Source organism: Serinus canaria, chromosome 10 (genome assembly GCF_022539315.1).
Source record: "Serinus canaria isolate serCan28SL12 chromosome 10, serCan2020, whole genome shotgun sequence".
In the NCBI taxonomy this organism is placed as follows: Eukaryota; Metazoa; Chordata; class Aves; order Passeriformes; family Fringillidae; genus Serinus; species Serinus canaria.
Window position 1 is genome coordinate 10,358,063 of NC_066324.1, and position 27,191 is coordinate 10,385,253.

Here is a 27,191-nt window from a genome sequence, read left to right on the forward strand (position 1 = left end):
CCAGCAGCTCCCAATGTTGTAGGCAGCGAGGGGCTCACTAAAACTCCTCAGAGCCCCTACAAGTAGGAGGAAACGGCTGCGTTTGCCTCACGTCTCCCGACACAAAGCAAGCCGAGTGTTTCTCCTCGGTCCAGCCCTCGCAGAAAAGTGGGGAGAGGTGTGGTGAGGATAGCAAGGTGTCGTACGTGAGAGCAACAAGTACGAGACACAGAATAGTGTGAACTGTAACACAAGATTGAAGAAGTTGCATTGTTTGCTCTTAAAAACAAAACAAACAAACAAAAAACCACAAAAAAAACCCAACAAGCGCATTTCAGAGATGTGTTCCAGGTTTCGAAAGTGTTCAAAGGGCTGTGATGCATCACATGTAAGAACCGGCAAGGATTTCCAGGAAGGGGATGGGCTGAAAGAGCTCCGTGATTTACCAGCAAAGGAAGTTCAACATCCCTTTTTTCACTGGAGGTCCTGCCGAAGAGCCCGCACAGGGAAGAGGAAGGGGTGAAGATAAGAAAGATTGTTATAGGAAGAAGGGAATGTGGCTGTGACTGAAACGGCGGAGGTGTGAGGGAAAGGGAGACGCAAGAGTGTGACAGTTGAGCTCCAACTCAGCATCAGCAAAGCCTTAATTGGGTAACTCACTTAGTTTGAGTTGCTCACAAACTAAGTGTTTATTAGTTATTACTACTGAGGAAGGAGATTCCTGCACGCATGGTTTTCCCCTCTCTGTGCATTTAAAAACAAAAGCATATAGAACATCTCCAGAGAACATTCCCCACTACATTATGGCAAATTGTCAAGAAGCTGTTCTGTTGCTGTAAAAACTGAGTAATGTTTACATACCTGTACATAAGTAGTGTTATAATCAGTACTGATATTTTGATGGTAACAGACAGGCTTTTTATTTCACTTAGTGACAATCTGCAATTCATCATTATATCAGCAACAGAACAGGCTTGCGCATCTCGTAAAATTGCTGACTTGCAAAAGTGTATTTAACAATTTCATGTGCTTAAACAGTTAAACAGATAATGGCACACTAGGACACAGCTAATAATTAATATTCTATGCAGAACTGGTATTTAAAAAACCAGTCTAGTACGTTGTCCATCTGTGTGCTTCTATTCTGGTGCTGTTGTCAGAGTAACTGTGACACTTTACGCCAACTACTATCTCTTCTTCTGAGTCTAACAAGATCTGGATGACAAATGAATACTGATTTACTTCAGTAAATCTGCCAAATCTGTGATCTGTAATGAGCTATGTATGTACAATTCTGTGATCTGTAATGCAGTGTAATGTATGTACATTACACTGAATTTTGGGCATGGAAGAAGTGTTAATTTGAATTGCAAGTGTGTAGCTGCTCCCAGGATCAGATTCCATGGCAGCATGTCCTGTCCTGCCACATACTAATCCTTCTCCTTGTGCTCCCCAGGAAAACACAGCAGTTTTTATTCTGTCTGCAGATGGAAATAAAAATGGGCCAAGGAGAAAGGAATACAATTTCCTCTGAATAAAAGGAAATGCTCTCTCAAAAGTGTATGCTTGATTTGATGTCCCCTGCCTTGATGGTTAAAGACACCATGAAAACATTTTTTACCCTAAACATGTATTCTGCAGTCCAGTGGGACTATGTGGTTAGAAATACCTGCATTGAAAAGCTGTAGAGGGGGGCAGGGGGTTAGAATATCAGCTTAGGATATTTCAGAGGGGTTTAGGATATCAGTGAGAACTTCTTAGGTAATCTTTACTGGCAACTTCAGTAGTCCCCACGCTTTGCCATTAGCTGTAATATGTAACCAAAACTAAAAACATGATCTCTTTTTAAATTTCAACACTGAGAAAACTAGATTTTGTTCACATATGTGATTTCCAATGCCAGGCGGAGGAAATCTGGGCTCTAAAAACATTCACAGCTTGAAGAATGACTTCAAAGCCTAAAGGATCCTTCTCTCTTTTTCTCTAGTTTTAAATCTCAAGTCCCTTATTTGCAATGAACAATATAACCCTATGCATAAATAGTGTAAAGTACTAAAGATCTGTACCAAGAATTGTATCCTTTCTGTACCACCATAGTTCTTCCCATCAGAGAGAAGAGCAACACCACTCTCAGAAAAATCCCTTTCCCAACCAAAGCATCAGCACAGAATAAAATCTGTTACTCAATTAAGGCATTCCTGAAAGTGTTAAGGAAAGGAGATGCTTAATGCAGGCATTGAGGATATTAGTTAGAAAGTAGAAACTGAATCTAAATAACAATTAGCACAGAAAATAAACTGCTTGAACAATACTATGCATATATTGAAATCTTCTTCATGAGAATAATGAAATTATCCTTTCCTTCCCTCTGCAGTTTTCCACCACTTACACACACTTCTAAACACTAGTAATTTCATTCACAAGGAAAGAAATCCAAAATACCATAATGATCAGCCTCTTGGCTTTTCAGTAAACTTATCCCAACCAATCTGCTTTTTTTCTATTCATTTCCCTATATTTCCTTCTGCAATTAAATTCACTCTTCCAATAGCAGAACTTTGAATTCTTGTCTAATTCTGTTAATTCTGCATAAAATGCCATAAACACAAGACAGTTCTTTGGCAGATGCAGAAGTGTGGCTATCAGCATTAGGTGTTTTAGACAAACATTGCATAATTTTAGAGGATTAAGATTGCAAAAGCAACTGGACTCTGCTTATCAAACAGTTATGTCACACAAGTGTCAGGACCAAGGAGATTTGGGGTGCATTGATCGATACACAAGCTTCAAAGGGATGAAGGAATTTTTAACATGTATTTATTTCTAAGAACTGAGAAAGAACTGACCCAAATGCTGCACATATTTCTAAGAAATTTGGTAGGCAGTAGAATAGTAGGACAGAATAAAGCATGTGATGAGGAAAAGGAAATAGCTTAACCAAAAAACATTTTACTCCATCCTATAAATTCTTTCAGTGCCTCATATTTTCACAGCTTTTTGGCTGGAGTCTGGAACAAAACAGCAAAATAACACAATGAAACCTCTTGATTAAATGGGTACAGGAAATGTTGTTGCTGTAGCCTGCTGTCTCTGTGTGACAGGCACACATGGCAGCAATAGGAACATGTGCAACAGCCCCGTGAGACCTGTGTCTCCTGGCAAGAGACTGATCCAAAACCTACAAAGGACAGCATTTAAGAATTATTCATTAATACAAACACATGTTTAGCAACTTTTCCCCATGTACCAACAGCCTTATCTGAACACCAGTAAATATTATTTTCTGCAAAGAAGAGATACCCTAGTTCACTGAATATTATGCAGCAGAGAGAATAACTAATTGAAATGTATTTTCAAGGTAATGTTTCAACTAGATGAAAGAAATGAGTGATAGCCTTACTCATACACCATGATGTAGCAAGGCCCCATTAGCATGCATTAATGAAGCACTGTAAACCTTACTTTTGAATTACATTGGTAAGCTTGTGTCACACCCTCAAAGGCATTGAGTCAGGTTTTAATATTCCCTGGTGGCAGAGACTGCAAGGGTAAATGTGGGTAACTGCATTTAAAAGGGTATTTCTTTCACCGTTAATCTGCAGATTCAGCTCATGTTGAGTCTAGACTTTCAAACTTGAATATATTTGATCAATTTTTAAAAAATAAGTTTCTGACTAGAATAAATACCATTGTTTTGTCAGATCCATGAAGCCTTAATAACACACAGCTCACTAATTACTGGTTAGTAGGGCAGTCTTCATTCACCTTTAGACTCATGTAAGTTATGTAAAATGTACACCTATTTCTTAAGCACCAGCAAGATCAGATGCATGTAAATACACTATTATATATGAAATAAAAAGAATCCTGTAACCACTTTTTCTAGCTCTTTGATGAAGAAATACGAAATTAATTAGTCATCCACTTGTACAGACCAATGTCAGCTTTAAAAGCACATTCAATTCTCTTCCAGTGATTTAATTGTAGATTTTAAGTCCATTTTTTAAATTTTCAGAAAGCCAGAGCAATCATACTAATTTCAGTTTAAAAGAATGGCTTATTTCCTTACACATTACTTAAGATGGTCTAAATATATACATATATATTAAAACAGCAAAAGACATGACTCAACTTTTTTTTTTTGCCTCTGAATTAGGATGGGCCCTTAGTAATAATAGCCTTGGTTTTGTTCAGTTTGGATTTATATGCAAATATTAGAGGAAACTTAACATTTGTTAGAATATTCTTCCCATTTACATTGTTTTAATAACAGCAAAAAATTTAAAAGTTTCACTGAATAAAATAGTTTCAACACAGTTTTGTAGCCTTAATTTCATGAGTAATTCATTGAGGTCTCAACAGACACCTCAAAGCTGTGGTTCTTGTCCAGCCATTACTACTCTCTTACATTAAAACTAGGTTAAGAGAACTTCCATTTAAATGAAGGTTTTGGGTATCACTTTAGGATATTGGTCATGCTAATGGGATGCGCATAAACAGGATGTGTGGAACAAGTGAGAGCCACAAGGTGTTCAGTATCCATAGTGCAGTGCTTGATAAGCTGGGTTTAGGCAGTGCAGAGGCCAAAGCAGACCGTGCCATGGGTGCCCTGTACCTCGTCCTCCCTGAAAAGGCGCAGCTTTTAGTTCTGAGCTTGTCCATCTCTGAGCTCCCAGGTGAAGACAGGAGCTGTGGTTCAGTATCAAGCACCTCAAGCTGGGAGCTTTTTTGGCACAAGAACACATACCAGTAACATCCCTGTCTACTCAAAGCGCTTTCACCACTTTGTTTTATCTTTCCATTCTCTACACAACAGTAGGAGAAAAAGTATTAATGGAAGTCTGGTATAGCCATGGTGACCTTCTGGCATCTCAGTCTGCAATCCATCAAACTGTCACCCAAACTTCCTCAGGCACAAGGAATGCTTCATGACCTTTCACTCCAACCTGACCATATCCTCCCAATACCTGGAATCTGAATATCAGCTAGAACTAGTTAATTTCCCTGAAGTTTTGGCACTGCAGTGGACCAAAGGTAGATACCCTTTTACTACTGCTATTTTGTATTAATGTTAGTTTTTATTTGGCTAGTGTTCCAGTGGATGCAGCAAGCCTTGGCATTTAGAGCATCTGTAACCTCACATATAGCAGAAAAAAAAAAGAGAAAAATCCCTCTTGTCTTTCAAGCATAAATGTGACATCAGTCTGCAACTGCTGAAACCAGAGCTACCTTTGTGGGTGGCTCTCTACTTTCTGAAAAAAGCTTTCTAAGCCACTGGGGGAAGAGGATACTACCATTCATTAAAGTGATATTGGCAATTTGTGTCTCAAAGTCCCAGCTTAGTCATGCATTCAAGTGCCTAATTTCCTCCATATACCAATTATGCACATATTATGAGTATTTTCCAGCTGATATCATAGCTGTCTTGTGCATTGCAGATAAGAAACGTCAACATGAGCATGTTCTGCTCCTTCCTCATTAATGTGCACCACATTGCCTCTCTGTGGCTAAATCTCTCTCACTTCCATACCTCATTTTCCTGTAGCTCCTGACCAGCCTGTTAGCTCTTCAACAACTTCCCTGCAGTAGGAAGAGTTAAGAAATAACAAGGGGATTTTATGCTTTCACATAGCAAAGAAAAACTGGCTTAGAGCTGTGTGTGTGATGAAAGGTTTAATTCCACAGCTTAATGCCCTGTTGAGGAAACAACTGTCCAACAGACCTGTTGTTAGAGAGGATCTATTCTGTACAGGATGAGAAAACCTTTAACATATACAGTGTAATCACATAAATATTAACAGGAAAATTACTGGTCTAAGTACCTTGGGCCTTCTGTGTCAGACAAATCTCTGTGTAGGAAAGAAGGACAGTTTATCTGTAGAAGTCCGGGCACCAAGCACTTCCAGCATCTCTTTAGGCACTCAGGACTCCCCCTTTATAGGTAAGCAGCTAAAATTTTGAATTTCAAGCATTAACCACAAAGTATCTGGAACACTTACAGAAACCCACTCACCAGAGAATATCTTAGCACCACTGTAAAACAGCACTGTTTTCTTCCTATAGTTCCAGAGCAATTATGAAAGGCAGACAAGATTGTTTTTTTTCTTCAACTGTTGGCTTTTCAAGGCAGTGTCACAGTACTGACAGCAAAGGAAATCCAAACATGGTCAGGAGCAGCCATTTAATTATCTTTCACTGACAGATTGGAGTTTCTTTTTCCAGTGATACTATATTTAGTAACATATAATGAATTTCATGAACATGGATTTTAACACTGTTGAATTGTGCTTATTCTTACTGGCACAGTTAGATTAAGGGTATTTATTAATCTCTCAACATTTTTTGTCTCTACAGAGTGGAAGCTATAACAGCACCTGGTAGTCCAATATGGCAAGAGCATACAAAGGAATAGTGCCATGTGTGTGGGTTGCCAGTTATCATATCACAGGCAACTTGGAGCATAGCATTGACACCCTGTAATGGTATAAAGCTGCTCTGCAGGAGATAAAAAAGACATACTAGGCTGTGAAAAAGACAAATACCTTTTCTATATACTGACCACAGGTGTATACAATATTATGGAACAGTCAGTAAAGCCTAGCAGGAACATCAAGGGATAAGAAAGCAAGAATTGAAAATAGTTCTCCCAAATTCTTTTTCCCAAGGAAGCAAACAGTGCTAAGACTCTGCTAGACTACATAAAAACCAGTTGATCCTGCTCTGCTTGCAAGTTATTTTACTTTTGACTAAAAAAAGAAACCATAAAATGGCATCCTGTCAGAGCTGCAGTGTTTCTTGATTGTCTTGATGTAAGGTCTTCACAGCCTACAATGCAGATTAAAAAGTTTGATCAATTGGTACTATTTCTGTATTTTATTTCAGTCAAACCCAAAAATCCACCAAACCCCACAATGAAGTAAGAGCTTGCATAGAACAGAGAAGACTTGATGTAAAATTGTGCTCTCTAGTGGAGAAATTTCATTCTGTGCAATAAAAATTGAAGCCATGCTGATCCATCCACATAACCAACAGCTTTTCAGTGCAGAGAAAGTATCAAGATTTTCCACAATATGAAAAGAGTGCAAGTGCCAAGTTCAACATATTTATTATAACTCATAAGATAGGCTCATACTGAGTCACATGAGATTACAGGTACATAATGTTTCTAATTATAGAACAAAAAATATCTAAGCCCTAAGACGTGTTATGTTTGTTAGATTTTTAAAAGTAATGACACTTTTCATGTAATAGCAAAACATTTCTTTTTTATGATGTTGCACTATATTATGGTCCTATATAATACTATGTAGTCTGATGAAAATAGGTTACTTTCACACCAGATAGTGCTCCTTGGTTTACATGACCAAAACTAGGATTTTTCTCTAAATAAGTGTTTAATAACAAATTTTCTATTGATTTATTTTTAGAGGAAAAAAACTGAAATATTCACCAACTCCTTTATTTCTAGTTACACCACTAATTTTAAATCTACTGAATGGGTCTTCAAGAAACCCTAACTCCTGTTCAATATGTTTTCTTACAGCATTAACAAAACACAGCCCATTTTCTTCATGACAAGTGCCCTATCACTTGTCATGAAGAAAATACTTTTTCTGGGCAGGTGTAGATGACCGAATGCATTAACTCTGTATAAAATCTAATCTTTTTAACAACTTGGCCACTTTCTGCTTCCTCAACACTACACAGGAATTAGATTCTTTAAACTCTGTTTCTTAACTAGGCTGTTAAAATAAATCTCAAGTTAGAAGACAGAAATGTAAAAAACTTGGAAAAGCTAAATACACAGTTAACTATGCTAATTTTAAAATACATTGAAATTTGGTGTGCATTCTAATTCATGAATAAGGATCTAGCAAGACATGGATATTAGATTTCTCTTATGTGGTTACAGAATGTTATGATCAACTGTTGACTGTTACAGAAAGCAATACTCCCTCTTCCCTTTTGGAAAAAAAGATAAAATATGGGGGAGGGGAAAAGCTGTTTCTTTGAATATATACAGAAACACAGAGCTACCATTCATGTTTTCAGTTCCCTAGTATACTCAGAAAAGGCAGCCTAACAATTCAGCAAAGCCTGCAGCCTAGATTTAAGAAGTATCACAACTACAAACAGAATCATACAAGTTCAAAGATTTGCCAGCTATAAATTTTTTTAAATGGAAAAAAGTTCGTAACTGATCTGCCGAGAGCAAGGGCAGAGTTTGCTGACTTCCAGCATAACTTGTGCTGATATGGCAGCAATTTAAACACTTATAATTAGTTAATCCCATGAGAGCAAGCAGATTTCCTGTTTCTACAATAGTCATACAGAATTTTGAGCTGGGGAACAATTGTCAGTGATTGGGTAAGAGAAAAACCCAGTTCTGCTTCAGCAGTTTTGTCATGTCACTTAATAGAAAGATGAATAAGAACTAAGTAATAAACTGTAGTTTGAGTATGTCTAAATATTTATGGATATTTTTTAAATATTTATGAAGTGCTGGAACTCTGCAAAATGCTGTTTCCATTTAATACTCCCCTGCAACTTTTCACAATTTTCTTTAAATGTGTTTCCTTCACATGGCTGTATCACTTACACCACATGCAAGAAAATATTAATTTCATATAAAACAGACAATCTTGAAATTAAGGAGCCAGAAAGACAAGCAAGATATCCCTTGAAGTCCTGTGTGGTTACTGTAACAGAGAGGCAACAAAGAGAGGGATCTGTTTAGTTTAAAATTCAGTGGCAGTTAAGCCCAACTAACACACAGTTGTGAGCATATTGTAGCACCACTGGAAGTTAACAGGGAGGTACAATTAGCTGTGTTGCAGTAATAGCTGCCAGTCACAGCAGGGTGTGTGCATGGATGGGAGGCAGCCCAGTCACTGAGGGACACGTCTCTTGCTCTAAGTCTCATTTGAGAGTCAGAATGTTTGCAAAAGCTCCATTTTTAGATACAAAAGTGTTATCTCAGTGAGGCAGAAGTTTCGCTGTGTTTTGCAGACTCAGCTAGCTATCCTACATTAGTAGAGTTCATTCACTATCAAAAGGCATTAAAAAATACCAAAGATTTATGCATTAGGTTGTAAAGCATCTAAAAAACAGGCCCAAAGTTATCTGACAGCTAAAAGGTCATACTTAGCAACTCAATTTAGCCCATGTAAGAAGTGAAATCATGCGATACCTTCCAATTAAAATATCCTCTGCATTTCCTGAGAGGAGAAAAAGATGCCAAAATCCCAGACAATTCATATTGACTTCCAATCCCACCTTATATGACAGCTTTGAGAAGCTTTTGGGACAAAGCTAGGAAGTCATCCACAAATTACAGTTGTTACTACAACACTACCATTACAGACCATTTTAAGGATAATTTACAATAACTCCTGATATTGTGCAAAGAACACCAAAGCTTGTACTGACCTATTTTTAATTCAGGTACTCTCCCTACTCCATGATAACAAGGTTTTAGAGAATATGAAAGCACAGTCCAGGGGGTTCTCATAAGACAGAGCAGATTTCAGCCTTCTCTCAGTTTCCTATATTTCAACAGTTGCAGAAGTGCCATTTGTGTAGCCACCTTTAGACTTCATGTGGTCCTGAATTGACACAGCCTAGGGGAAAAAAAAAAGCTTATTAGAAGACACATCTTATAAATTCTGGTTGCCAGAGCAATTATTAAAGGCATCAGTTTTAAAGGGCAGGTGGGCCATATGTTTGCAGTGCTGAATCCCAACAGTAGGGAGAAATAATAACTAAAGCCAGGACTGTTAAATACTATTTTAAGTCAGTGTTTGAGATGTATTTTGCTATACAAAATCCACTTATTCTTATATCCCTCACCCTCCACAGCTTTGACTTCAAGGTGATTTGGTTCTAGAATCAAGTGCATCCATAGAATCTGCATCCAAAAGGTTCTTATAGCGTGTAAAGATACTGAGGAAATGAGCATTTCCTTCTCAGTGTATCTCCCACAGTATCTCATATTTACAAACCAAAAGACAGTTCTGTTCTGATGCTACTCTATTGATAAAAAAACCCCTCGAGATTTTTCTCTCTTTTATAATTACCTAGTATTTTATTAGCTACCTGCTCTAGAGGTTACTGAGGGGAGATGTGTGCCTCTCCCCTCCCAGATGTGCACACTTACAGAGGAATAGTCACTACTCATCTCTCTGGCCCCGACGTGCGCGGTGTGCACAAAGTTCATGGGCTCTCCGATCATATTCCGGTCCAGTCTCCGGCGCCTCTTCTATGAGAAAATACGATATCTTAGGACTCTATTCAGAAAACATCAGCAGCTTTCAGCCAGAAACAAGTAGCCAAGATAAAAATAGATAGCCAGGACTGACCCCAAATGACACCTCATGGCAAGGGGGCTGAAGTTTCAGACTGCTCACAGTAGGACACTATGAAAGTCACTTTTATTCCTGCTAATTGAATTGTAGCAAAAGCTTTCTTTACTGCTGGAAAGTCAGAGCCTGAGAACTGCAGTCACACTAAGTTTCTGGCAGAGAACACACAGTTCAAACATAGCTCAGCAGGACTGGTTTTAACTTTTGCATTACTTTGCCCAAATGAATCCAAACAACAGTAAGGAAAGTGTTTCCCATGTAATTGGAAGACAAAATTTCGAATTCAGTAAAGGGTGGCATTTGTGCATCTACCTACCGGTGGGGGCTGATCTCCATTGCACCAGTTAAAACAAACCAGGAACTCAGTCATTATATTTCTCAGTAGGTAAAAAGGTCTTGCTAAGTGTAATTCTCTGGGACTTTGAGAAGTAAAAGGACAAGTGCAGTTCCTAGAGTGAGCTTAGAAAGGAAACGCTTGTGCAGGTTCACTTGTAGAGACCACAGAATGCATCTGATAAGTATACCTGCAAAGAGATTAATATTTAAATTTATATTAAAATATACCAAAGTTTTGTAACAGTTATTGAGCAATAGGCAGTTCCTAAGACTAAACCAAGACTGTTGCATTCTTAAACATTCCTGTAGAGGAGAGGAGCATCAATTTAAAGTTACTATGTTCACGTCAGAAATCAGGGTTAAGAACTCTGCATATTTACTCACAGAGAGTACTGGAAGTTCTTTATAGAAATGTGATTAAATCAGTGCTAGAATTAAGTCAAGTCTTGTTAGACAGTCTGTGATCTGGTTGTAAACAAAGCTAACCATTACTTATGAATTATTTTTAGAAGAATTTAAGTAATGAAACTTTACTGTTCTGTAAGAAACCAGCCTTGAACAGATTGACCTGCTAACACTTACAAACTGAGGCCTTACATATGATATGGTTACTCTACTTAGATAGGGAAAAGCTCAAAGCAAAGAGCCTTCTACAATTCCAAATAGCCCTTAAAAGAGAAAAGAAGAGCCTTGCATACCAGCAAGAAAACCATGCATGAGAGCCTAGAGCTTCTCAGAGTGTGTAAAAATATTAACACAGCAATCCTGAACTGGAGACACAACCAGGAAACTCACTGACTCTAAGTACCGTGAGGCCAGGAGACAGCCCAGCTTTTAGCAGTTACTGACTTTTTTTTTTTTTTTAATGTATCTTTGTTCAAAGCAAGCCTTGGGTTACAGACTAGCCTTCGCTATCAAATTTTTTATACCCCAGATCATTAAAACAGTATCACAACATGTTCATTTAAAGAAAGTTTTGTTATTTTTGGAAGCTTACAGCTTAATAGAAGTTAAACAGTATAGTTTCATCAATTCAGTCTTTCTGAACCCCCACTAAAGCTTTCACAACAAACCAGCATAAGCTTCATAGGCATTTCCTCCTTCATAGGCATTTCTTATGTAGTCCCACAATTATGTAACTACCACATCTATTTCTTTCACTTTTGTGGTTTTCTAACATTTCATCACGTCTCACTTCAAGCAGATTTTTTAAATTTCTGTGATTTATCTTTAAAAGCATGCTAGGTGTGCCCCTTTTAGTAGTCTATATGATACATTTCTGCAGAATGTCTTATATTATTCCAGTTTGTCCTAGGTGGTTTTAATACAATTCGTTATCTGCCTCAATTATCATTTTTCACCTCATGCCCTCACAATGGTATTTATCACCACCGGGAGGGACAGTTGTCCACACAACCATAAAGACGAGCAGAAGTCAAAGCTTTTGCCAGCACTTCACATTAATTGTGGATTTTTGAGGTTTGTTGCAGGTTAATGAGACCACATCAAAGCTAAGGTTTTCTGAAGTGTGTCATCGCACAGAGATCACCTCCGGGAAAGCAGACTGACTGCTAGGACCCCATGGCCAGCCCAAAGCAACAGCTGAACGCCTACCGTCCTCCTGCCGTACCCCTCTGTGTCCATCTCCCTCCGTGCGGCTCCGTGCGTACCTCGGTGCTGCCTGCTGCTCCCGGAGAGTCCTGACAGGATGGTGTGTCCTCATTCAAAGCCCTGGCACACACCCAGCTCCCGTCTTGGCAGCCTCAGCACATTTACAGTTCATATTCCTGGGTTATAATTAGTCCTGTTGGCTAAGCAAGAACGCTCCGCTGCGCTCCCATGCCCTGCGGCGGCTCCTCCGCTCCGGGAGGTGCAGCACAAGTCTCTTGTGCACTTCACGCGTCCCTACAGGTGTCAGAAACGCAGAGAGGAGACCAAAAATAGAGCCCTGCTTTGGCGTCAGATTTGTGCAGCCGTGCAGTTTTCTCAGCGCTCCCCATGCAGCCTGTGGCTCACTTCCACCCTGCGGCAGCTCTGCAGGTGTCCTGCTGGCACACGGCGTGCTGAACGCCTTCCTGTTGTCTTTTACATCAGAAGGCTTCTTTTCCTCTGCATGACTCAGAGAATCATCCCCCAGGACAGGAACGTTTGTGCCAGGGCATGGGACACCTTGCTCCCAGAGACTCAAGGTTTCCACACTAACTAGAAGAATTTTAAAAACATCTTAATGTTTTCAGACTCCCCCAAGACAAGTAAAAGCCAACAAGAATCCCCGAAGCAAGGAGAAAACAACATTTTGTCACAGTTGGCACACAGACCAGAACGGGACAATATCCTGTTGTTCTTTCCCTCTGTTTTTCACCATGGCAGCAGTATCATCCAGGCGAGGAGACAAAGGGCCTGGGAATGGCTAGCACGCGCAGACACGGCCTGGGATGCGCTGGCAGGATACACAGCCCTGCTGGAGCCCGGGGCCTTAAAGTGCCCCAGAGCTTTGGGAATGCTGAGATAAACTTCCCTGAGTGTAACAATCAGTTTGTCCTACCACTGCTGTGCATTAAGAAGTGTTCCAAGTCTGCTTGTATTTTACTTGTAAAATATCAATGGAAAATATTGAATCAACCCAAGAGAACCAAAAACCTCAATCTTTGCATAGACGAGGGAGACACATGGCAATGTTGATAAACAACATCACTAAACATATTTATTCTTCTCAACTGGCCTTTAGACTCAAGGTCAGATCATGCAAAATCCTTGCCTCGAGCTGTTAGTGCAGGACAATGACGGCACAGTTAGTGAATATTGTCACAGTCTGTCACCCCCTGCCCCAGCCCAGCATTAAACTGGGATTACTGCTGGGCCCACTTGCTGTCATTTTCATTCCAGCTCTGTCAGTACTGAGTTCATGCAAGGAGCAGTGTATTTCAGCCTAAGTGCCTTTCTAAAAACCACCATGCTTCTAGTTTGCTCATTATCCCTCCTTTGGTCACTTGACATCAGCATCATGTTAAAAATCCTCAAACAGTTGTATGTTTACATATTTGAATGACAAGGTGTGCCAAAGACAGCAAAACTTGTATTAGTTTTGAGCATGAAACTTGGAGAGTGCATCTCACATGGTAAAAAGGTGAAGAGTACAAAACAATTATTAAGACTTTGGAAGAACCTTGGAGCTAAAATAGCTAAAACCTGCTGTAGAGTGAGTTTAGGGGCTTGCAAGCAGCATCCTGATTTTACCAGTGTATGTACAGATTACAGGGATGCATTCCTCAAACTATACAATAATAATGCTACTATGTATCATGAATGTATATATTGGTCTACCATCCTGGAGCTTTGCAGAAAGCTGAGAATAAGTATGTGTTCTGTTTGGAAGTTGAAACAACTGCAAGAGAAATCAACTAAGGTTTGCTTGCAGTCTTACCAGAAAAAAAACAGTAAAAATAATGAAAAACAAGGAAATGGTTGGCAACACACCCACTGCCAATAATGTAAACATGTTGAACTGATCAAGTGGCTTGTAAATTATGAAATTTACTGTTACTAAAAGAAGTAACAGTAAATTCCCCTTTACAGAAGGGAAAAGAAGGCTTAATGAGAAAAGGTAGAGTTCCACAGGCACAGCAGAGGAGCAAACATGATGGCCAAGGAAAAGCCATATGAGGAAAAGCAGGAATTGCGCTCATTTAGAGAGGGCTACAGAAGAGAATCCCTCGGTGTCGATTTCGGGGTCGGCGTTCCCCGGGCCTCCCGAGGCTCCGGCCCGGCCCGTCCCGCGGACACGCCGTGACCTTGACCGCAGCGATGCTCGCGGGGCTGCGGCGCCGCGCCCGGGACACCGCCAGGGGGCGCCTCGCGCACCTCCCACGCTCGCGGCCTTCCCGCCCCGCCGCTCCCTCAGAAGCCTCGCGTGCCCTCACGGGGAGCCACTGCCGGTCTCGGCCCCAGCGCGGCTCCTCACTGCAGAACCGAGCCGGTGAACGGAGAGGGGTTCAGCCTAGCCGCCGGCAGGCCCGAGCGCCGGCAATGCTGCAACTCCGCCCTCGCGGGAGGGGAGTGCGCGGCCCTGGGCGGGAGCCAGCAGGGGGCGCCATGCACCCACCGTTCCCGCCTCCGCCCTTCCCCAGCGCGGAGGCCGTCGAGCTCCCCCGAGCGGTCGCGCTGTAACACGGCCGGACGTGAGTGAGCGCATCCCAGCCAATCGCCGCGAGCCGTTAGCGTCACGCCGCTTTCTATTGGCTGCACGGCGGAGGCGGCCGCCCAATGGGCGCGGCGGAGTGCGAGGGAAGGCGCGCGCGCGCGGGCACCGCCCCCCTTTGCGGAGCGCGCGGCGCGGCGCGGACCGGCCCTGCTGCTGCTCTGAGCGACCATGGCGCTGCCCAGTAGTTGACGTTTGGCTTCTCCCCTCTCCACCTTCTCCTCTTTCTCCGGCCCCTTCCTTCCCTCTGCCCGGGTCCCGGCTCAGGCACCTAGACGGTACCGGTACCGGAGACACCGGGTCCCCCCCGCCCCTCAGAAACAGGCAGTAGGAGTCGGGCCGGGCGGCCGCCGGACGCACCATGAACATCATCATCGGCATCGGCGGGTGAGAGTCGGGACCGGGCGGGGACAGCGGCTCGGGCTGCGGGACGGGCACGGGTCTCTCGTCCCGGCCCCTCCCGGTGCCGCAGTGGGGGTGGGGGGGTGGACGCGGCCCCACGTGGCGCTTCCCGACGGCCGCGCTCTCGCCGCAGGGTCACCAACGGCGGCAAGACCACGCTGACCCGCCGGCTGATGCGGGCCCTGCCCAACTGCAGCGTGGTGCATCAGGATGACTTCTTCAAGGTGAGCGGGCCCGCAGGCCGCGGGAGGGCGCGGGGTGACCCCCGCGGGCTTCCGCCCGCGCTGCTGGCGCGCTGCCCGCCCTGCGCCGCCCTGCCCGCGGCTGCTGCGCTGCCTGGCGGGGCTGTGCGGCGGCCGGATAAGGCTGCGCTATAGCGGGTCCCCACGACTTCCCTGGAGCGCCGTGCTCGTGTCCGTGGGAAGATAGAGGAGCGGGCGGCTTTATCGTACTGCTCGTTTTATCTGCATGCAAAGGGACCTGGTGGAGGGTTAAGATACCCCTTTGTAGCTTCAGGGTTTGGATCTTGAATCTTGCTTTGAAACGGGTATTGAACTTCTCAGTAGTTGTCCTGACCAAGCAGGTGTGGTTTTTTTTTTCTTGTTATTTTTTCAGCCCCAAGATGAAATAGAAGTTGAAGATGGGTTTAAACAGTACGATGGTAAGTCTTCCTAGTGTTTTCAAAGCATAACTCAAAATCTTAGAGAATTTTGATTCTTTTTGCGCACTGTTTTGTACTGACTGTATCACTAGATGATATTTAATTACTGCTTAATAATAGTTGTCTCTTTTGTCTTAGTGATTAGTGCATTAGATATGGAAGCTATGATGAGTACCATAAATGCTTGGATAAAAAACCCAGTCAAATTTGAACGTTCTCATGGGATCAACAACACTCTGGATGCCCAGATCTTGGAAGATAAGGAAGGAGGAGATGAAACAATCCACATTCTTATTGTTGAAGGCTTCCTACTTTACACCTACAGGTAATCAATTGTGCCTTCATACATTTGGATTTTTACATTATTATATGTAATGGGTAAACCTCCAAGGGAATAAAAAGACTTGTTTTAAACCAAGAGTTAGTAGCTGGCATTGACTACTGCCAAGTTTTGGTGTCACAAGTCTAAAGGTGGCTTTAAGTACAGGAAATGGATATAGTTTTACTTTTCTGGGTTTTGCTACTAATTAGTCAAGGTGTAACCAAGCAAGTGTCTCTTTCAGGCCACTGATTGATGTGTTCCACCATCGGTACTTTCTTTCCATTCCATATGAAGAGTGTAAAAGGAGAAGAAGGTAAGTTTGCTTGAGTTCTTAGCTAGACCAATACGATCTAACTCATTCAAGTAATTTTTTCCAAGACTTTAAAAGACTTTGTCGTTAGCCATTCAAGACTTTGTTTCTCTGAAGCTTTTAGATTAAAAGGTATAGAGGCAAATGTAGCTGCTGAGTTAGAATACTGTAGCTTCCTTCACCACACCATTGTGTATGTAACCTCAGTTTCTGCACACACTTTAAACTAGGCTTTCTCCCATGCTGGTTTTCCAGTTACACAGTTCCCAGGTATCAAACTATCCGAGGTTTTACATTTGGCTGTGTTATTGCATACATACACTGTTCTTACTGCAAATAAAAACTTGAATTACGTTTCAAAAGGAATAAGCAGACAGCTAATTTACCCAAAGTTCTGCTAAAGCTTTTAAGAGTTTATTCACCAATATTTAGATCAGTCTGTCTTGGGAACTCTTTTTGCATTTTAATCACTTTCGACCTGCACATCAAATTTCAGTTTATTTGCATAAGTTGATGCTTGCAGCTCTTGCTAACTACTAACTTCTGATCAGCTCAGAAACCAAACTGGAGTCAATGGGCTTAGGCTAATGTCTAGAGAAGCCCAGTGAAGGATCTGCCATTTCCCTGAATTGTTAATTAGAGTACTTGTGAGTAACAATGTCTTCATTTCCAGTTCAAGGAATTACACTGTACCGGATCCACCTGGATTGTTTGATGGCCACGTTTGGCCTATGTACATAAAGCACAGGAAGATAATGGAAGAACTTGGAGTTGATGTGGGTAAGTCTTTAGATTGCTTTTCAAACCTGTGCAATACATACTGGTTAGATGCATGAGAGGTGAAGCAGGTGGAGGGAGTATATTTCTCTGATACCAGCAAGGTGCATGCTTTTCAAATGAGGAGCTGGCAATCTTACAGAGACATTGTTATAGTTCTCTTATTTTATTTTTTTAAAGTGCATTTGAATGGGACAAAATCAAAGGAGGAGCTGTTTAATGATGTGTATGGACAGATCCAGAACAAGATTGAAGAACTGCTTAACACCCAGGTATATGTCCAGGTTATGTTGCAATTCAAATGCAAACTTTTTAAAACCTGTGTTGGCAAAGTATGAAGCTGTAACTCAAAATATGTTCACATCTGTTTTTGTTTAGAAATAAGCTGCTGCTGATTCTTGTGAGTGAAGATAATTCCTGTTTGCTCCACGCTGTCTACCTGACTGCCTCTAAAAGTTCCAGCTTCTGTGAAGACTCAACTCCCAAATTCAACTTTGTTCAACCTTTCCCTTGAAAACTGAGTTCTATATGGCCATAATTAAAGCACTTCCCCCGTGTCTGTGATCCTAAATTGTGCTTCAGTTTAGTATGCATTCTCAGGTGACTCTTTTCATTATGTCCTTAGTGTCACAGGTTCAGACATTACAGAGGAACTGATGCAAAGTGGCCCAACTATCCTAGGAGAGTGTGTATCTGTATACACACACTGCTTTGTCTTTGCTTTCAAAATACTGCATGTATTCCTCTAAGAATTGGGCAGCAGGTATGCTTAGAGATTAGGATATATGTTCTTCAAAACTGAGAGACCTGGAGACTTTCAGGCCATTTTACTACCATTGAATAACTTAAATCCAGTGCATGCATTGATTTTGGAAGCAGACAAATCAGTTTGGGTTCAGGAAGAAAATTTTACATACATACACAATAGCTTTGAAAGTATTTATTGTTGTAGCAATTCCTGTAGTAATCTGTATGGTAAGGCAAAGTCAGATTCCTGTGCAAATACAGAAGTAGTTTAAAGCCTCAGTTTACATGAAAGAGCACTAAAAAGGCTTTAATCCATAGTAGGAGGAAAAGTGAATTAATGACCAAAACTTGATTTTAAAAAAAATTTAAATGTTTGCCAGGTATTCCAAGAGGGAAGATATGTACTGATCCAGTGACACCAGTCCGCTTCTTTGGAAGGTTTTAACCAGTGCTGAGAACCAGCAGTTACTTCAAGCTCAGATGCATTAGCTTCCTGACAGGAGCTGGTCCTCCCCAGTATCCCCTGGGGAGGGGAAACAGAGAAAGTTAGAGTAGGGCTTGGGGAAGGGCTTTTTTCTTCTAAGATACTGTACTGTGAAGAGATGAGCATTAGTGTTGCTCTGATCACAACTGAGGATGTACTTTGCTTCTATTCTAACAAGGAACTAAACCAGAACAGGTGTCTACACCTGACTGTTTTTCTTCAATACTTACTTAAGTAGTGCATTCCAATAGAGCAGAGGCATCATATCAGCTTTCATGTGGTACATGGTTCTTCTCTCCTTACTCTGGTCAATGGGAAAGGTCTCCAAAGGCTGAGCGTTGTAGTCAAACTCTGCCAGAATCACCTTGTTGTAGCCTGTCACTAGTGGGCAGGATGTGTATCCATCATACTGCAATGAAATATACCCAGTTGTTATTCTGACCAAAGCCTAAAGGCTGAGGTTTTACAAGCCATGGTTAACATTCACATTTCAAAATAACTTTCTAGGAGGTTTCTGCATTTCCAGTGTAAATATCAGTGAAACTGGAAGGCTGCTAAGCCTTCTGGTTTATTAACCATAATACTCAGCCACTCTTTAAAATGTAGACCTGCTTAACATTGCTTAAATTAGACCTAACCTAGAACAATAGGGCATAATGTTATTAATGGCTGGTCATTGTAACCAGTGAAACTGGTGACCAGCAGACCTGGATGAGAGCTGGTGTTGTGTTTCAACAAGCCAACAGGAACTTAAGTGAGAATTTCCAGAGAATTGCAGGATATTCAGGTTAGTGCCCCCAAGGAAGCCATGTGTAAAATTAAAGGCTCAAGGATGAATTTGAACATAATTTAGGCTTAACAGCTGTAGTTCAAAAGCTTCACTTTAACTCCTTAAAAGATCATGTCCTAAACAGGAGAAGCAAGTTTGCAAGAGTTTTTCTGGAGCAGGTAATACCTTAACAGTGTAAGTAAATAATTTGCACTGATAAAAACCCTGACTAATCAGCCTCTAACATTCTCTCAACTCAGAAGTCAGGGCATCAAGGAGGTAATACTGTCAATGGCAGTATTGTGAACTGTGCAATGCCATTACTACTCTGACATGCAACAAGTAACCATTAGCACCGTAACTGCAGAGGCAAAGCCTTTCCTGGCTTCTGCTTCACACACTCAGCTTCTTACAAGACTTCCTGCATAAGAAGGGAGAAAACATTCAAGAAAATTTCTCCCTAAGAATTGTAAGTACCTTTTTAACTGGAAACTTCTTGTTCATTATCAGAGAAATGGTTTTATCAAGGACTCCAGACTGTGCAGCTAAATAAGAAAGAAACAGAAATGTACTAAGACTGTTTCAGCCAACAATTATTGTCATTACTCAAGCAAACAGTAGTAGCCAGGCATTTTGCTGGTCAATGCAGTTGCAATTGAACTTACATGTAGGTTTACTGACCTAGATTAAAAGAAAAAGGACTAATGCTTTGGCCTCGCTGTTTTGAACATGCTAAAGCTTAATGAAACTTGAGCTGATATTTTTAGCCTATGCCAATTCTCCTATGATAAATTATACTTGCTCAGTCTTATCAAACACTGACATTCTGGCACATTGAAGCTGTGTTTCATTTTGAGTGCTGTAACTGTAGACCCATTTACTGAAGTTAAGTACCCCACCCTTTCATGACATCAATAACATACTGTTTAGCCTGGGGTTTTTTCTACTCTTATTTGCCTTTTATCAGTTGTGAGACCACACACTTAAAAGTGTTTTAATTGTGGAAGCAGTGGCTACAAGGCCAGATCATATGATTTTTTGATAGTGACTTTTAAAGCAGAAAGGTTCATTACTGAATGATGATGTAACACAAGAACACTTCGTTCATTATTTGACATTCTATGAACACAAAGAATAGAATTAGTTAATCTGTGAGGCATCTGGAACAATAGAATTTTTGGGTTAGTGGCATCAACATGGTCTGTAGCTAGCTAGTTGGCCCAGGAGACTGGTCTTTTGGAAAGCTCAAAATTGACCGCAGGAGTAGCAAACTAAATAGAAAGCTTACTGTGACTCCACTCTTGTCATTTACACACACAAAAACAGACATGCAACTTTACCTACAGCTGCAGCAGTTTTAGATGTTGGAAGGTTGGTGCAGTCTCCAATACCAAAGACATTAGGATACGTTTTATGTTGCAGAGTCTCCTTATCTACATCCACCCAGCCATTTGCATCTGAGACAGGACTGTTAATGAGTACAGCAGGTGGCCCCATTGGGGGTGTGACATGAAGCATTTCATACTGAACAGAAAGAAAAAGCACTCAACGGTTAGTTCATCAGAACAAACTCTATCTGTTGGTATAAGGCAAAAAGCACAGTGTGGAGAGAGGGTTTCTTGGGTTTGAGTCTGTTTTGGTTTTTTAAACACAAGTATAAAGAATGAAAATCTGCTCTCACATTTCAAGTGCATCCTTTAATTAATATAAACCTTATCAAACAACTCTATTTGGAAGGAATTTGCCTTCCTCTATACACACCTAAGACATTCCCATGCCATACAGGACTCCAGTCATTATTTATGAGACATTTTTTCTTCTCTCCACCTTGGTTTCAAAATTTTTAATATTCTGCTAGAGACAGTACTCTCAGGGGAACAGCAATGCACAACAAAGCAGACTGTGTTATAACAATGTAGAAGTTACTCTGCAGTACACAAGGAAAAAAAAATAGAACCAAATGAGGGGTCTGAAAGCTCCTGACCTGATAAACTTCAGTCGATCCAGGTTTGTCCAAGTTTTCAAACACAGCTTCTTGCTTGTCTGCTCGAACTTCTATGAGGTTGCACTTGTAGTTAACATCAAGGTTCCTGTCCTTTATTATTTCAAGCAATGCATCAGCATATTTCTTAACAGCAAAAATCACACCAAGTGAGGTGTTGAACATGAAGTTGGCTTTGGAACGTTTTCCTGTCTGCAGGAGGAGACCCAATTAGCCTTTTCTATTAAGAAACTGTGACAAGAAGAGACAAAAGAACTGTGCTGCACTACTAAAGAGCTAATAGAACTATTCATGCAGTTCAATTATTAATGAATGTTTAATTAATATTTCACAGCATGTTAGAAGATCGACCCTTTCATCATGAGGTACTGAAGACACCTTACACAACTCGTGAGAAGAGGTGGCTGCAAAGCACTGAGGACCTGCTGTATGCAGGTTAATTCTAGAAGCAGTTTAGTGCTAAAAAGCTTTTGGAAATCTTCACTTCTGTGCATAATTCAGGTACTCACCCAGCAGCTAGCTCATGAAACTTAAAACACAGATGAAGCCTGATGCTTCCACCTGTAATTGTCTTTGGCTTCCACTAAGCTTGCTTTACCAACCTGGCTAAGGCTCCTCCTGATGCTGAGACAATGCAGCCCAAGGAGCAAGCAATAGCCACTTTTCAGACTAGTAGACAAATGGCAACAGGTATTAAGTACTTAAAATAACAAGAACGATGTAGTTCCAGCCAGCATTATTTTGGTGCACCATGTATAGTAATAAATTAGGCTGAGAACAGTTGTATCTACAGCTCACCAGAAGCAGGGCAAGCCATTATTTCAGTATGAAATTTTGAACTGAATTTCTGAATTGTACAATATATGCTAAATATTTATATACAATCCACTTACCTGTATTCCTTATACATTAAAAATGAAAAAGCAACTCAGTCACTTTAATAATCCTGAGTCACAGCACTCTTCTGTCTTTTATATTTGTTTTAAAGATAATATGAAACCCTTAGAACAAGCCTTCCTTACAGCTGTGAGAAAAAGCACTGGCAGAGGGGGTAAAAGACTTACTTTTCTCATGTATGCATCTGATAAATACATAATCTTCTGAGGAGCCCCTGCACACTTCACTGGAGTATTTGGAAAAGTGAAGATAGCATTTCCTTCCTTAAAATCTTGTAAAGCTCTCCATGTTTTCTCTACTGTCTGGGCTGAATAATTGGAACCTATTTTAGGGTGATTAAAACCTTCAGGCAAGCCTTTGATCTAGGAAAAGAGAAATTAAGGTTTCAAGTACAGATGGTAAAAGTTTTGTAATCATTGACAAGTATTAAATACAGACTGAGAAATAACTACATAAGAAGTTTCTAACAATAAGACAGTCCATACTTACTTGCTACTTGGTATTTTTAAAAATAGGCCTAACAATAAAGCAGGTATTTCCTTTAGAATTTAGTATGTGATTTTGTAGATGTACATTTAGTGAAATTACTTAGGTGTGCAACATCTGAGCACAAGTCTTCGGTGCAGACCCAGTCCCAAGTTTTTGTAGACTGAAATTCAGAGTAAGAATATATAAACATGATCACAAGTAAAAATCATATAAAAAAAAGGCATTATGAAATTTTATAAGGTGACTGAAACTTTTCTGTAGTCAGTTGCAGATACCTGTATTTGCCTAGGATCATTCTGTTTTAACTAATCTACATCCAGTAATTATTTCCCTATTACTCCTACTATGTCCTGAGCATCTGCTTGTGAGAAAGGAAGTGCTACTGATTTCAAAATAATGGATTGCAGAAATTCTGTGAGAATATGGAGTCATGTTACATGCACTGCCATGTGTTTGGGATGTTCCAGTCTGCACCAGAATACACTGCTGGTAAAGAGAAACCATCCCCTTTTTTCAAGTGTCCACTTTTGTTTGAAAGTTACTATGAGTTTTCATTACAGAGTGTGATTAACTGTGTTACATGGCTTCTACTAGTGAACACTGAATTTACTTTTATCAGCTTGTACTGAAGCAATAGATATGAAGACTGAGAGGAGGGTCACTAAACATGCTGCAACTCCTCATTCCACTGACCTAATCACCAGAGCTTATTTGTGATTGTAGCTAACTGAGACCAGCTCTTACTTGACATACATCTTGAAAGCTTTTCAAACAGATACTTAAATATATTGTCAGGTACTACATTATATTCAGGTCAGGGTAAAACCACAAGAGTCAAATTGCTCAGACATCTTGCTTTTGTGTTTTCCTCCTCCATATCACTGTGGTCATTCTTGCACCAACATTTTCCTCAGAGTGCTGCTGTGTGAAGTGTACATGAAACGTTTCACAAGGGAAGGGCCCCAAGGCCTATTTAAACACAAGCCTGATAACTCAGCTGGCTCCTTCTGAAGTGCATCCTTTAAGAAAGGTGAGGATAGCTCAAATTAATTCTGCAGGTCAGATTTTACTGACTACCCTGTCTCCTTCCATTTATTAACATTAGAGATGCCTCAGACTCCAGTCAGCACACCTTACTATCTCATTACTACAGCTGTCTTATTAAAGTTCTGGATTTAACTTGCTGCCCCATCTACTGATATTGCCACAGAGATGCAACAAAGTTGTCATAGAGGGCTTTCCCAAGGGTAATTTGGGTTATTACACAGAGATCTGTGGAAGAAGTTAAGTCATTAGTCTGTTTTCTAGCTCTTTAATTCATAGTGTTCAAAACCTTGCAGTATAAACATTTCTGAAAAGCCATTTACTTTTATGAATGTATGTGATACTATTAAAATTAGTAAATATATTATTAATGTAAAACAAATACCTTTTCATAATGCAGACTAATTCCAAGAGCAATTATCAGATACTTGTAAAATACCTGTTGTGTAAGGAACAAAAAGTATTTTAGACAAAGAAACCAAAGCATTACCTCAAAGTAAATTTCAGTTACCTGCCAGCAACAGTCACAAGGAAGGAGTTACAGGGAGCATCAGAGCATAAATTCAGCTCTAAGAATTCTAGTTAAAATGCTAACTGCTTTATGAGTATAACACACATCCTCTGTTATACACAGACACAGAGAACTGGAGCAAAATATTCTCTTTTCTGTTCAGTTTACTATAAACAGGGCAAAGGCTTAAGATAACAGTACTTAAAGTTGATGTTATTCTAACCTAGTTAACTACCACAATTTTTATTACAAAAAGATTTTAAGATCAACTACATAAGACTAATTGGAATTTCCCAGCCTCCTAGATGCTGGAGGCCTTGCTCAATAGGCAGTTCTAAGGGAATCTGCAGGAAGAGGACAGAACTCATGACTTAAAATAAAAATATTTTTTTACTTTTTTTTTTTTTTTACATTATTACCCTGGTATCATTCTCCAGCCAGACAGAGCTGTTATCTGGATCCAATGCTACGACTTGAGATTTGATCCATGTAACACCTGAAGGTATTACACTTCCCATTGGACGTGCAGAAGCTGCCAGATGCTTTGCACCAGCACCAACCAGGGTCCACAGGGGCTGATAGTAATGAGTCTGAAATAAAAGTTCAAATGGACATTTCAAAACTGTTTAAAGGCACATCACTCCAAATAGGAGCAATGTACTCTAAACATTATATTATTCTTAACAAAAGAAGCTGTATAAACAACCAATATTTTTCCATGACAAAGCTGCAGGGATGCACAAATCTCACAGACAAAAGTGTCATACAAAACCTTTTGAAAGATGGTTAGTTAAAAATGTGTGGGGCTGGAGAGGGATGAGAATCAGACCCATCTGGTCACATGTAAAATGGTTATCCTTTACAGTGCTTTACAGCAGAGGGACACTCACCTTACTTGGCTCAACAACAGCCACATTTTCTGCCCCCACTCTCCTCTTCATCCGAGCACTCATGGCAATTCCACCAGTGCCTCCACCCAACACAAGTACTTCATAATAATCCCTGGCAGCACACCTGGCTGCTGTGTGTAAGCTGAAGGAGCTCATCTTCTGCATTCCTGGTTTCAGCAACCACACACCAGAACGGAGACAGGAGCAGGAAAACACTGCTCCAACTGCTGACATCTTTTATTAAGTGGGAAGCTAGGAGATAAGAAAGGCACCAGTAACAATTACAGGAGGCAGAATTTATATTTATTAAAATGCCTGGGTTAGTTTTCAAGGCAAAAATTATAATATTAAATTCCTTGAGTCATCAGGCAAGAATTACACCTTTTTCATTTATTTACTCATTTATATTACTTACAGAACAGAATTTCAAAATTACACCTGAAACCTGAAATATTTTCAAGAAAATCTCCCAGTGTCAGCTTCAAAAATGCTCCACTACACTAGATGTAGTTAAGCAACTCATTCTGCACCTTTATGTGCTATCTTGACATCCCTCATGTCTGTGTACCATGAATTCTTTATAATATATGGCCTGTTATTAACCCTTACAGTTAAAATGTAGGACAGAGAGGTAAAAATCTCAGAAGCATCCACTGTAAAACAAATGGTAATAATTCTGTTTTGCAGATGCAAAACATGATGCAAACATTTATCATCTGTGCAGGCAGCTATTTAAAAATGTGCACTTCCATTTATAGATCTCTTTTCCCTTTCACTCTAAGGCGATTTGTTTGCATGTTTTTAGAATAAGTCTGTTTAATACTGAAGAACATACACTTTAGAGAAATCATAGTTAAGAGTGAGCAGGAGAGCTCAGTACCTCAGTATCTCAACTAGAGCCTAGAACAAACACGTAAGCGAAGCAGGGCAGTTCTTGCAGATTTCTTGCTCAGGACAACTGCAGTTTCTTCCTCTCCAGGGCACCTACCGTATGCTAAGCTCCTCAGACTGCCTACTTTATCGGAACAGTTTATAGAAGGAAGTTGGAACAAATAAAGTTAGACAAGTCCTACTGGAAAAACGTACAGATCATCGCAACTGTTCCCGTAACAGCTAGCCCGGATCAGCAGTTGAAGCACTCCACCCATGCACGTGTGCTCATGCGGGCAGCTCCCCGGACGGTTCCAGAGCCTGCGAGCCCCTCAGCTGCGGTCACAGCGGCCGCTGCTGCATCGCCGCTCAGCGCCCCCGAGGCCGAGGTACCCGGACGGCGGGGGGAGCAGGGCCCTGACCCGGGGCCGGGGCACGCCCCGGTCCGCGCTCGGCGAGGCCGCTGCGGCCCGCAGGCTCCCCGCAGGCTCCCCGCAGGCTCCCCGCCGGCACGGCTCCCGCCGCCCCCCTGCTCGGCCCGAGCCGACACCCGCGCTCCCTCCCGGCAGCCCGGAGCCCCCGGGCCCGCTCCCCGCTCCGCACTCACCACTCCTTGCGTCGAGCAGGGCGAACAAGGACCGCGCCGCCGGCCCGTGTGCGATCGGCGACGGTGCCGGGAGCGGCGGGGCGGAGCTCGGAACTCTGGGTGCTGCCCGGCTGCGGGCAAAGGCCGCGGTCCGGCCGGGAAGGGCCGGGCCGGGCCGGGCCGGGTGGTGCAGGTGGCAGTGGTCGCGGAGCCCCCGCGAGGGGCTGAGCCGAACGGGCAGGTACCGATGGCACCCACAGCCCCAGTCCCGTGCTTCCCAAAGTTTTGAAACTCCAGTCCTAAACCTGGCCTCCTGCCAATCGCTGGTCGAAAGCCAGCCGTGCATTCGGCATTGGCCTCCAACCCAGGCAGCAGCCCAGTCCCAGCTGGACACACACAGCACGTGTCACTCACATCGCCCTTACCCGACGGCAGAAATCACAACCACTGCGGTACCTGCCATGGAGGGAGCACTGATACCTCAATATTTGAACTTTCTCCGGTTACCTGTGAGCACCAGCCCTAAACTATAATCTAGGAGCCGTTTTCCATAGAC

General features: G+C 41.5%; 3 protein-coding genes across 8 annotated transcripts; 1 reads left to right on the top strand and 2 right to left on the bottom strand.

Annotated features, from left to right (window-relative positions):
- Positions 1-5,998: 5,998 nt before the first annotated feature.
- Positions 5,999-13,053, bottom strand: LOC103816031 (CDC42 small effector protein 2-B-like). 4 transcript variants are annotated; one of them, XR_001990424.3, is made up of 5 exons: positions 12,291-13,053; positions 10,657-10,864; positions 10,136-10,237; positions 9,409-9,599; positions 5,999-6,804 (listed from the first exon to the last, which is right to left on the bottom strand). XR_001990424.3 is itself a non-coding variant. In XM_050978657.1 (4 exons), the coding sequence occupies exons 2-4, from the start codon at positions 10,708-10,710 to the stop codon at positions 9,525-9,527; spliced, it is 231 nt and encodes a 76-aa protein (XP_050834614.1). In that variant the 5' UTR covers positions 10,711-10,864; positions 12,347-13,053; the 3' UTR covers positions 7,060-9,524. The 4 variants fall into 4 exon arrangements, 3 of the variants coding, with proteins under 3 accessions (XP_050834614.1, XP_050834615.1, XP_009088198.1); XM_050978657.1 differs by lacking the exon at positions 5,999-6,804 and having other exon boundaries at positions 7,060-9,599; positions 12,347-13,053; XM_050978658.1 differs by lacking the exon at positions 5,999-6,804 and having other exon boundaries at positions 7,060-9,599; positions 12,307-13,053.
- Positions 13,054-14,986: 1,933 nt separating this feature from the next.
- Positions 14,987-17,910, top strand: LOC103816030 (nicotinamide riboside kinase 2-like). The gene is made up of 8 exons (XM_050978654.1): positions 14,987-15,261; positions 15,410-15,500; positions 15,892-15,937; positions 16,076-16,262; positions 16,501-16,572; positions 17,243-17,349; positions 17,527-17,618; positions 17,725-17,910. Exons 1-8 carry the CDS (start codon positions 15,236-15,238, stop codon positions 17,728-17,730), a joined length of 627 nt encoding a protein of 208 aa, XP_050834611.1. The 5' UTR covers positions 14,987-15,235; the 3' UTR covers positions 17,731-17,910.
- Positions 17,911-18,271: 361 nt separating this feature from the next.
- SQOR (sulfide quinone oxidoreductase) lies at positions 18,272-26,804 on the bottom strand. Of its 3 annotated transcripts, none has more exons than XM_009089948.4 (10): positions 26,657-26,804; positions 25,180-25,431; positions 24,709-24,879; positions 24,164-24,217; positions 22,413-22,607; positions 21,331-21,540; positions 20,687-20,870; positions 19,824-19,891; positions 18,808-18,986; positions 18,272-18,616 (listed from the first exon to the last, which is right to left on the bottom strand). In XM_009089948.4, exons 2-10 carry the CDS (start codon positions 25,411-25,413, stop codon positions 18,559-18,561), a joined length of 1,353 nt encoding a protein of 450 aa, XP_009088196.1. In that variant the 5' UTR covers positions 25,414-25,431; positions 26,657-26,804; the 3' UTR covers positions 18,272-18,558. The 3 variants fall into 3 exon arrangements, with proteins under 3 accessions (XP_009088196.1, XP_050834606.1, XP_050834607.1); XM_050978649.1 differs by lacking the exon at positions 26,657-26,804 and adding an exon at positions 26,266-26,416; XM_050978650.1 differs by lacking the exon at positions 26,657-26,804 and adding an exon at positions 26,060-26,217.
- Between the last annotated feature and the right edge of the window lie 387 nt (positions 26,805-27,191).

Coding starts and splice junctions, on each gene's coding strand:
- LOC103816031 (XM_050978657.1), bottom strand. CDS start 10,710: ATGACTGAGTTCCTGGTTTGTTTTAACTGGTGCAATGGAGATCAGCCC. Junction 10,238..10,656: donor ATGGAGATCAGCCCCCACCG/GTAGGTAGATGC, acceptor ATTTTCTCATAG/AAGAGGCGCCGGAGACTGGA. Junction 9,600..10,135: donor TGAGTAGTGACTATTCCTCT/GTAAGTGTGCAC, acceptor TTTTTCCCCTAG/GCTGTGTCAATTCAGGACCA.
- LOC103816030 (XM_050978654.1), top strand. CDS start 15,236: ATGAACATCATCATCGGCATCGGCGG. Junction 15,501..15,891: donor ATCAGGATGACTTCTTCAAG/GTGAGCGGGCCC, acceptor TTATTTTTTCAG/CCCCAAGATGAAATAGAAGT. Junction 16,263..16,500: donor TTCCTACTTTACACCTACAG/GTAATCAATTGT, acceptor TGTCTCTTTCAG/GCCACTGATTGATGTGTTCC.
- SQOR (XM_009089948.4), bottom strand. CDS start 25,413: ATGTCAGCAGTTGGAGCAGTGTTTTCCTGCTCCTGTCTCCGTTCTGGT. Junction 22,608..24,163: donor TTAGTCTGCATTATGAAAAG/GTATTTGTTTTA, acceptor CTCTTTTCCTAG/ATCAAAGGCTTGCCTGAAGG. Junction 19,892..20,686: donor TAAAACTGCTGCAGCTGTAG/GTAAAGTTGCAT, acceptor TTTCTTATTTAG/CTGCACAGTCTGGAGTCCTT.